Here is an 11,393-nt window from a genome sequence, read left to right as displayed (position 1 = left end):
AGGTTTTATGAATGTATATTGATTTATTAAGTCAAATACACATTGAATTATACTTTAATTACCTGTGATGGTACAAAATATGTAATTATAGTATAAGATTGATGGCTAAGTTGTCTAGCTAGAGAGGAGCTTGAAGATTATATAATGATAAAAAAAGCGTGGAGTTAATGCTTGTTGACTTCCACGCAGGAGACGTAACATACATGTATAATTGTACTTAACTAACATGACTGTTTTCTTAGATGTTGAAAATGAGTAACTACTGAGTTTCTTGCCGGTTCTTCTCGGTAGAATCTACATTCCGAACGGGTGGTAGCTTTACTTTAAATAGTTAGTTAAATGACGATTTAAAAGTGCTTGTAAAAGCCTACTTGAATAAAGTATATTTTTATTTGATTTGAGTGCTATAGGAATCGCCCATATTTGTTTGTACATTCGCAAACTGCAAGTATATAAATTTATTTCTACGTCGTTTGTTACTCATGTTTAAGTTGAAATAATTTAATTGATACATACCTAAGTACTAATATAAATGAGCAAGTACATCTGTCTGTTATCTTCACGCTTAGACAGCTGAACCGATTTAGATGAAATTTTGTATGGAGATAGTTTGAGTCCCGGAGAAAGACACACTTTATTATTTTCTAATTCATCGCTCAAGGGCGTAAACCACACACATACCTCTCGGATGTGTGTGGTTGTATGCTATAGGTAAAATTTTATAAATTTTGGGCAAGTAACGCTGATACCTAAAAAAGCTCGTTATAAAATAAAACAATTCAAACGAATCAATCAATTTTATGACACTTTAATATCCAAAACATTAACATCTTCTGTGTGTGTGATCTGACGTTTCGGCGCTACTTTGTGCACTCTGCGCTTGTGTGTGTACAGACAGGCGCTCTGTCTGAATGTGCGTCCACAGATATCACAAGACAGAGGTCTCTCACCGGTATGTATTAACTCGTGTTCTTGAAGGCACTTCTTATCCTAAAAAAATATAATTTTCTTTATTAATAAACTGTACTTGTGCACCAGTCGGGTTGCTAGTAAGAATATAAATACTTATTTGTAGTAGTTTTTTAATATTTGTTTTGACAACAAAAAAAAAAAAAAACCAAAACAACAATAACGTAGAGACAAAATAGTACCGCATTCGCGTTACCTTTAAGAAATGATATATCTAACATATTAAATCAATTATATATCTCACAAACTTACCCGGAACGCCTTTCCACACGTTTGACATAGTATCTTATCTCCTATTTTCTCCTTGAGACCCTGGTGGGCTCGTCGTACGTGACGGGTGACGCCACGACGCGTCGCTAGCGCCTGTTCAATAAAATATATAAATGCCTAAGGATTATCAATTACATTGAAATTCATGTTTAAAAGTATTTATAAGAGACTTTTTCCCCAGCGAGAATTATAATGACCTTGAACACAAATATTATATGCTTGGTATTAGGGCTTCGTGCAAGCCTTTCTGGGCAGGTACTACCCACTCATCAGATATTCCGGTGTGAAGGGTGAGTGAGCCAGTGTAACTACAGGCACACTCGGTGGTGCATTGGCGATGTAAGGAATGGTTAATATTTCTTGCAGCGCCATTGTCTCTGGGCGCTGGTGATCACTTTCCATCAAGTGGCCCATATGCTCGTCCGCCAACATATACCATAAACAATCCTCCTTCAAATAAACATGCAATAAAAATGTCTATTGAACACTTAAACATTGACATTGCTATCTCTATCTTAAATATGGGTTAGAAAGGGATAGCAAGATATCTCTATAATCCAACCAACATGAATGTTAAGCTTACCTTATTGCAAATCGGACACTTGTGATGCGTCCTTTTCATGTGTATGTAATTTGTATGATCGTTCAACTCCGTTATCGTCCTAAAGCCCTTTTCACACATTGTGCATTTATATCTGAAATAAATAAAAATTAAGGTTTAACATATTTTACTTGGTCATTACGTACTCTACCACTGCGTATCTACACTCTATTCCAACCATAAGTGGAGAAAAGCTAAATAAACAACATTTGACAGCAAATTGACGCGATATCATTGGTCGAGAGCTCGATTAGTCTATGATATTCACTATGGATTTGCGAAAAAAATGGCGTTTTTAACGACGACGAAACTGTTATCGGCACTTCGGTAGTAAAATTAAAGTGATTATAAGCGGTTACGTGTGATAGTGTTGTATTATAAATAAATATATATTAATCATAAATTCTTAGTAGTGCACAATACAGCTGAGTTATTAGCGAATCGCATGAAATACGTAATCTAAGGTTTGTTTATCTTCGTTCCTACTTCCATTACAATAGGGTCTACGTACTTGTGAACGTCATGCACGGCGTGCACGCTGGAATTCTTCAAGTGCTTCTCGTACGAGTCGAGCGATACGAAGCGCTTATCGCAGGCGACGCAGTCGAACCGCTTCCTCTCGCTGTGTATCCGAGCGTGAGTCTTGACGCGATCTATGCGCACCATTTTATCACATATCGAACACTTCTCTCTCGGCAGTGGGGGGGCGTGGACTCTGAAAGTGTTATATAATGCTATCAAATCATATTACTTTATTCACACTTACTAATTGATTGTATAATTAAACAGTACCACCGGTTTGAAATAAAAATACCCTGACCTGAGAAGAACCGGCGAAAGAAACTCAGCAGGTCAATTTGTTTTAAGTGATAACTTCTTATGGGAGGCTAGACCGCTTCGTTACGTAACGCGTTACGGCGCCAGTCTGTGTGTCTTTCTCTTACGCATAAGACAGCCGTAGGCAGACGCATCCTCTCTCACTTTAACATCGCTAGCCGTATTTCGGACAGTTTATCACTTCTGTCGGGCGTCCCGAGACGATCACGTATTTTGTCAATTATATTATTTAAACATATTCAATATGAAAAGCAATAGCCAGGAGGCCCTCGCTTAATCCCTAAAGTGTGCTATCAACCACAAACTCAATAATAGTAGAATAACCGCACGCAAGCGTTCTTTATCATTTTTTTAAATTAGCAACAGAGGCATTTTAAACGCTTTCTGGGATCCTGTTGTAGAACCGTATACATTGCCCCACAAAAGAGCTACTGACTCTATGCAGTCGAGTAACAGGAGTAACAAGTTTGTGTTTGTTCCTTGTACCAATGCTATGAGTACCATATGTTCTCATAAAATCATTAATATTTTTCCGTACATTTTACGGGACGCAGTTACTTTGGTTGTTGATTCGGATAATTAATGAATCGAGTAGTTAGTATTCAGTAGTAGTGGCAATAATGTTTGACGGCTGATTTACTTTTAAGAGCGGGTCACCTCGAATGGAATTGTAAGTGTCATGGCGACGCGAGCCGTTATGTTTTGACAGGCGACTCGAATGCGATGGTTACCCGCGAACCCATTCGCTCTTAATCGAGATGAATCATTGTAATCCTTTGATATTTGTGGTGTACGATTATTGAATCAATTAATACACTGATTAGACGACATTAAATACGTTTTATTTTGTGAATATCTCCATTGCACGCCACATAGTCTTACAAATGTTGGATCACTCCCCGAACCCAACTGTTCGGCATCCTGCTCCTCCGACATATGTCGGATATTGAGAAGCGACAGTTAATATCTTAATTTCTTTATATATGAAACATTATGGTGTCTCCGAAAATGGCGGATTATATTATACAAGTAATATACAAGTTAAGACTGTTATCGGAGGAATAGCGTTGTGATATAAGCTCTAAGTCTTCTTTTTACCAAGAGAGGAGGCTTTAGTGACATCAACAGGCTATCGCGGTACATCGTAATTGCTTATATTTAAAACATCTCTCATAGTATGAAAGATACATCGTTTATGATCCTGGTCCTCTGCGAGCCGGATATACTTGTATCAAAATTGTACCCAATATTGTTGACACCGCAGTATCTTCAATTCTATATACAGGCAAAAGGAATTTAGTAACAACACACAAATATTTTTTTATGTACTTAATGTTGCATATCGATAGTCCACTATCTATAAACTATCGATAGTAGTATCGATATCCTGAATAGTTTTCACAGTCAACTATCGATAGTCAAACTATCGACAGTTCTGCAACGCTGGTACTTTGTCTATACATAAACAATCTAGAATCTCAACTCGAGCCCAACACCTAATTCGCGACGATTAGAATTACAACCTAAAAAAGAACTTATTTCCTATAATTCTAAGTCGAGTTTCGTTCGTTCGTTTCAAAGTGCCTTCTTAAAAAGATGTTTTTCGAAAGTATTAGAGATACAAACTAAAATAAACCTTATTGTATATACGCTTAAGTCGAGTTTCGTTTGTTCATTTGACTTGTTCTTAGATTTCTTTCCTGTAATTATATCGTAACGATAAAACTGTACTCACTGTTCGTGCTTGTTCAACGTGTTCTTGAACGCGAATGTCTTCCCGCAGGTTTTGCACTTGAATCCTTCCCTGTGGAACTTCAATATGTGCTTGTATCGTAGATACTTGTTCCTTAAACGAAAAAAAAATCGTTATTAGAAACGACAATATTATTAATGACGTAAACTTTGCCTATTCATAGTAACATCGTAATTTTTATTTTTTTTGGTGTAGCCGAATTGCATACCACCTGATGGTGAGTAGTCAGCCCATAGACATTAGCGCTGTCTGCTAGCTAATTCGCCATAAAACTAGAATCTTGGAAAAACTTACTCAAAATATTTATTGCACTCGTAACACAAATATCCAAAAGGCGTCTTAACTTCCGGTTTTTCGGTCCTTCGTGTTTTCAGAGCCGGATTCGTTTGGACGGCTCTCCTCTTCACCTGAAAATTTAAATTATATTATATCTATAACTATCCTAGTATTGCCAGTTACTAAATTTCAATAAATGAATCTTTGGTTTTTTTTTGTGTTATAGGTAAGGTATCTAAGCATACATAGGTACAGACAGCGGTAAACGACTTTGTTTTATACTATGGAATTATAATTACTCTCTGCCATATCCTGGAGACCACGTTGCCGGTGCCGTGGACCGTCTTCAAGTGCTTCAATATTTCCAAAACATTCGCTGTTGTATGCTCACAGTAATTGCACCTGTACCTCGTGTAGTGTTCCTTCCTATGTTCAGCGAGCCACCAGTACTTTATATAAACCAGGCATATGTCACACTGCATATACCTTGGCTTCTGTGGAAAAAAAAGGATTATTATTATTTCCAAATGAAGGCTTATTAAATTTTGAAATTTTATAAATTAATGGATGGATAACAGAATGGGTCGTTATTATTTTAAAATAACGACCCATTCTGCCTTTGCATTGGTGCAATTAGTTAATAAAGAAAATGATTAGATATAAATAAAATTTAAACCCTTTAGCACTCAGGAATAATGTATATGATATATATATATCGGAGCGTGGTTACTTTGGTTGTTGTTTCGGATAATTAATGAATCGAGTAGTTGGCAATAATATTTGATGGCTGATTTACTTATAAGAGCGGGTCACCCCGAATGGAGTTGTAAGTGTCATGGCAACGCGAGTCGTTATGTTTTGACAGGCGACTCGAATGCGATGGCTGCTTGCAAACCCATTTGCTCTTAATCGAGATGAATTATTGTAATCTTTTGATATTATTGTGGTGTACGATTATTTAATCAATTAATACAGTGATTAGACGATATTAAATACGTTTTATTTTGTGAATATCTCCATCGCACGCCCACATAGTCTTACAAATGTCGGATTAATCCCCGAACCCAACTGTTCGGCATACTACTTCTCATTCGGCATATATATATATATCAGTATTTTTTAGAATTGATTAGAAGAGATTACTCTGTACATATAAACCATCAAATTATATTCCTTTACACTACATTTTTTTACATTATCAGCGTGTAAATATCCCACTGCTGGCTTAAGGCCTCCTCTCCTTTAGAGGAGAAGGTTTTGAGCATATTCCACCATGGTGGAATACACATGTGGCAGAGTTTCGTTGAAATTAGACACATGCAGGTTTCCTCACGATGTTTTCCTTCACCGGCGAGCACGAGACGAATTATAAACACACATTAAGCACATGAAATTCAGTGGTGCTGGCCTGGGTTTGAACCTTAAATCATCAGTTAAGATGCACGCGTTCTAACCACTGGGCCATCTCGGCTCCCTTTATAAAATTTATTAATATTATACAAACATCTCAACCTTGTTACATCAGGTCTGGAACATTACTGTGTTTATAGCGGGACGTTATATATTACTACATAGACCCATCACTTGGTGGAAGGTCTTTATACAAGAGGATCACCTAGACGAATCTTGAGAACTAAGATTTATCCCTTGTGTCTGTAGTTATTAGCCATTCGATTATTACGTAAGACTATTTTCGCTAGTTTTTGACCCCTCTCTCCATTATAAGACAAAATAAGAATACCCCCCCCCCTCCCTGCTTAATATTTATTACGTAAGAATCTAAAGGAAAAATGAATATATGTCTGGTTTATTTTTTCAAAGAAAAATTTTTTTGGAACGTACCAAAGGTACTAATAGTAATAATCTATATTTTTTGGTACGTCCATTGCCACGGAAATGGAAATATCGTTTTATACCGATACGCATTTCATCTTACCTAAGAACTATCGAGACTCCTTCCCACCCCCTTGTAAGAAAACATAAGACATGGTCGACACCCCTCTCCCCCTAAATCGTCTTATGTAATAAATGAATGGCCCCTTACATAATCTCATTTACCCTTCAAACCAGAACACAATAGACTATTTGACAATGCGAAAAATAAATTGTCAATTATTGTAATCGGTATATATTATGAGTTTAAAAATGGTTATTTATTAACGAAAGTTAAAAATAATAATTTATTTATTCAAAAATCCCTAAATTATAATGCATTTTTTTAAACATTTGTCACGTGACACAAAACGCTCCTGATTGGTCGGGCTCATGATGACGTCACTTGCTTGTTAACCTCGTTTGCCTACTGTATGTGGATTATATGTGCCACCGATTACAATACAGGCAAGTGACGTCACCGACCCCATTGCAGCGCCATATTGTCAAAGTAGCGTTTTCGCGCGCTATTTAAATTTTAATTTGATATTTTTCAGCAATTATGTAGTACAATTAAAAAAAAACAACTTTTACTGGGTTCCTTAACCTCTACTTAATAATATAAAATGGATTTTAAAAACCAGTCAAATAATTGTTCTAAGTAATTTTTGGTGGTGAACAAATGATCAGTGTATGACACCTAACCAGACAGACTTACTCAAAGTACCTCCTGAACCAACCTGCACGTGTAACTCCAAATTATGTTTCTCCAATTCATTATAGTCTTTAAAGCCTTCAACGCAAGATTCACATTTATTTGACGCATTCACATAGCTCCCCAGAACCCTCATAGCCTCCCGACACTCCAACATTTCCTTTTCAGACATTTCAATCGTAGAATAATTAACTTCCTCATCCGAGCTATCAACCTCTTTGGAGATCATTTTTTTTCTCTTTCTAATCAGTCTATCTTTCTCAACTGTATTTTCTTTTTTTAAATTCGATTTTATATTCTTCAAAAGAGGTTTTATTTCTATTTTAAGTTGATTATCTCTGACTTTTGTATCATCTGTGTTATTTTCTTTCATATTGACTGTTTTTTCTACGAGATTTGTTTCTAAAATAGGTATTTCTAGTAGAGGAATATCATTGTCAAATTCAGTCTTTATATGATCCATATCCGGTCCACAGTCAATGAAATTATATGGAATATCATCGTTCGATACTATTGTATCGTTGTACGTGTCTCGGTGATATTGTGATAATTTTGATAGGGTATTCTGCATTTTTATCTGAAAATATATTTTTATCAGTAATGTTTTTGCTGAGAGGGCACAGATTATTTTGCCAATGTCAGAGCGAATCAGTATTGATAGAAGGTAAGGGGGAGGACGTCAGGCAACAACCACAAGCATGGATTGTGTGACACATAGATAATATATCTGTGACTGGAGGTGATGAATGAGAGAGTGAAATGGAACAATGCCAATCTTCGGTCCATCATTTCTACATTCAACCAAATCAAAATATTTTAATTAAAATTAGACTGAGTCGAGCATTATCATGGATTTAGTACATGGATTCTATGAAGTTGAAATATTTATGTAATGGGTTGGTTATTTGCAAATTGGACCACCTGTTTTGTAAGTGGTCACCAATGACCATGGACATTGGCACTGAGAATAATATTAAACATATCTTACATCGCCAATGCATCACCAACCTTGGGGACTAAGATGTCCCTTGTGCCTGTAGCATCGAGTGACCACTAACCAAGTAACAAGTAATGTATAAAATATATTTAAAAATATTTTGATTTGATTTGAATTTATCGACAAAGTCATTACTGATCAAATATTGTAAAATTTTATTTTATCAATTACTTCATGTCTCCCGTCAGTGATGCTGGACAGCTGCTTCTGAGCGATGCAGGCCTGGTCCCTGAACTTGCAGAATCTATGCATCAGAGCGCGGCACTCCCAGCAGATATGCAGATCAACAGCTCCCTTTTGGAACATTGCCTGTTAATTTAAACTAGCATTAAAAAGATTTGAAAGACTTCCTTTAGATATTTATGTAGTTTGGAAAGTGGACGCATCAATTAATTTCGGCCACTTTGCGAATATTAGTACTATTCAATGAATAATAATTACCAAAACATAACAACGATAGTATTTAACAAATTTAAATCATTAATTTTTTTTTTATGATATCGGTGGGCGGACGTGCAAATGGGCCACCTGATGGTAAGTGGTCACCACCGCCCAATGGCGACACAATGGCGTTATAAGAAATATTAACCATTCCTTACATCACCAATGCGCCACCAACCTTGGGAACTAAAATGTTATGTCCCATGTGCCTGTAGTTACACTGGCTCACTCACCCTTCAAACCGGAACACAACAATACTGAGTACTGCTGTTTGGCGGTAGAATATCTAATAATTACTAATTTAAATAATACGTATGTATAAAACAAATGCAATAAGACTTTTTTTTTATTGGTTTGTGAAATATACCTTAGCGTGTAACGATGGAGCCGACATATAAGCTGCGTATAAAGACCCCTTAAGAGTACTAGAATAAAAAAAAATTATACCTGATAAGCCTCCGAGTCGTGAGAAAGTAGAAAAAACAAACAATTGACACCATTTTCAACTCGACAGAGTTGTGTTAATTTTCTATCGACGCTTAAACAAGTGCAACAAATGCTATGTATCACGGCTTCATGGTTTTCATCCATAGTATTTACTATTTGAAATATTTTATTCAACTTAACATTATCTTTTTTTATCTTTGTTTACGACCTCGATTGTTGTCATCACAATAGTGACGTACATAACTAGTAACTACAATATACGGCTTAGTGATGTGTGTATTGTGTATTGAATGAATGTATGTAAAAATCGATATTAACAATAATGTTATTATCGAGTCATATCTTAAATTTTGTTATAATTGACATGCCTTTTTCAGCATCTTTTTTAAAATGTTGAATTATAGTTGCCTTTGAATTTAAAAATTAAATATAGGACACATGGATTGCAATTTTGTTTGATTAGTAAAATACATTTAAAAATGTACATGTAATACGATCGAAAAAGGTAGTAATTAGGATAAATTTTTTATTCAAATTTTATCAAAAACCGTTATTTATATAATTTCGATAAAAGTAATCGCCATACGCGGCAGTATTCATGCTATTTATAATATAATATTTTTAGTATTGAGCCAAACCAAATGAATTAACACTGTCATAATATACTTATAAAAAGCCATTTTTTTTTATTGTAAATTGTAATTCTAAATAAAAAAACTATGTTAACGATAATTTAAATGGTTTCATAAAAGTTATTAGGAACAATATACACATACTACTGCCTATCCCAAAAAGAAAAATAAAATCAAAGTTACTATCGGTAAAATTCAAATCTCCCCGATATCTAATGTACATGTTTTAAATATGCTAAGCTTTTGAGATTATTCATCACAATGTTCTACGTAGTAGTCGCAAGTATGGCACAATTACGCAGTAGGTGTAAAATAAATATTTTTTTAATCAATATGAAAATCATTTGATATATACTACATGAATATCATATAGTTTTCAGTTAACAAGTTATGTTAAGAATCAATATTAAAAGTCTGTAACAATACACAATATTAAATCTCATTACTTATTGAAGTCCGAAATTGTGTAAAAATAAAATTATAATTTCGTGTAATCATATAACGTTAGGATTAAACGATTTAAAAGTCTGAATCTACAGACCGAAAAACAAACAATGTAAAAAGTCGTCTCTTGTTTTATATATGTTTATGTCGCAGTTGAAACACTTGGATTCTAGATAAATAGTTAATAGCCTTTATTAATAATGTAACACATCGTCTTCTCGTCTCCATTGGCGATAGTAACGCTGGTACAGCGTAACTGCACGCATAAAGGACATCTTAGTTCCCAACATTGGTGGCGCATTGACGATTTAATATTTCTTACGGCGCCTCATTGGTGCCTATTGTACGGTGGTATCCACGTATCATCTATATATATATTTTAAGTATATATATTATATACTACTGCGAATTGATCCCAAACATATAAGATTTGTATATTAAATCCGAACAGCCTATTTTCTATCCTATCCTTTTCATTCTACTGACTAAAAGTATTATAAACAATAATTAAATATAATTTTTAGCTTATATTTATTACATATTATTTTTTATTGTTCTCCGTGAGAACTAGTCACGAAACAGTATAAATATATTTTTAATATTATATTATTAATAGTAAATAAAAAACGTTAATGTCACTAAACATTTATTTATAAGAAAATTTACAATATTAGGTGTGTTTTCTCTTCCAATGGAGATAGTGTACACTTACTAAGTGTACAACAGTACATTTTGGTGAATTCTCGAGTTTGTGATGATTTAATTATTGCTAGAACTGATTCACATGAACAGATATGCTTGTATATCGTGTAAGATGCTCGTGTCCTACTGGATCATCTAGGCAGTTGTTTTTTTTGCTTTGATTTCGTGTTAATTTAGTATGGAATATTTATAACTCTCTTCTTATAAATGTCCAAATAATTATATATATCTCCAGTGTAGTGGATTTGATTTTATCTTCTTTTTATTTATCTAGGGAATGCGGAGTATATGGACCACCAAATGGTCAGCGTACTTTCTCCCATGTATATAGGACTTGGTAATAGAATAAACTGCTCTTTACAACATCAATACGCCTTCAATCATGGGATAAAAAATGGCACCTGCTTCTGCTTGTAATAACACTGACGAATTTATTA

The 11,393-nt window shown here is 34.7% G+C and overlaps 1 protein-coding gene across 1 annotated transcript; it reads right to left on the bottom strand.

The window, feature by feature from the left end:
• Window positions 1-798: 798 nt before the first annotated feature.
• Window positions 799-9,394, bottom strand: LOC125075406 (zinc finger protein 354A-like). The gene is made up of 10 exons (XM_047687147.1): window positions 9,179-9,394; window positions 8,462-8,599; window positions 7,319-7,870; window positions 5,006-5,200; window positions 4,725-4,837; window positions 4,413-4,523; window positions 2,352-2,555; window positions 1,823-1,934; window positions 1,222-1,332; window positions 799-990 (listed from the first exon to the last, which is right to left on the bottom strand). Exons 1-10 carry the CDS (start codon window positions 9,320-9,322, stop codon window positions 799-801), a joined length of 1,872 nt encoding a protein of 623 aa, XP_047543103.1. The 5' UTR covers window positions 9,323-9,394.
• Window positions 9,395-11,393: the final 1,999 nt, after the last annotated feature.

Source organism: Vanessa atalanta, chromosome 30 (genome assembly GCF_905147765.1).
Source record: "Vanessa atalanta chromosome 30, ilVanAtal1.2, whole genome shotgun sequence".
Lineage (NCBI taxonomy): Eukaryota > Metazoa > Arthropoda > Insecta > Lepidoptera > Nymphalidae > Vanessa > Vanessa atalanta.
Note: the sequence above shows the minus strand (reverse complement) of the source record. Positions and strands in the feature narration are given on the sequence as shown.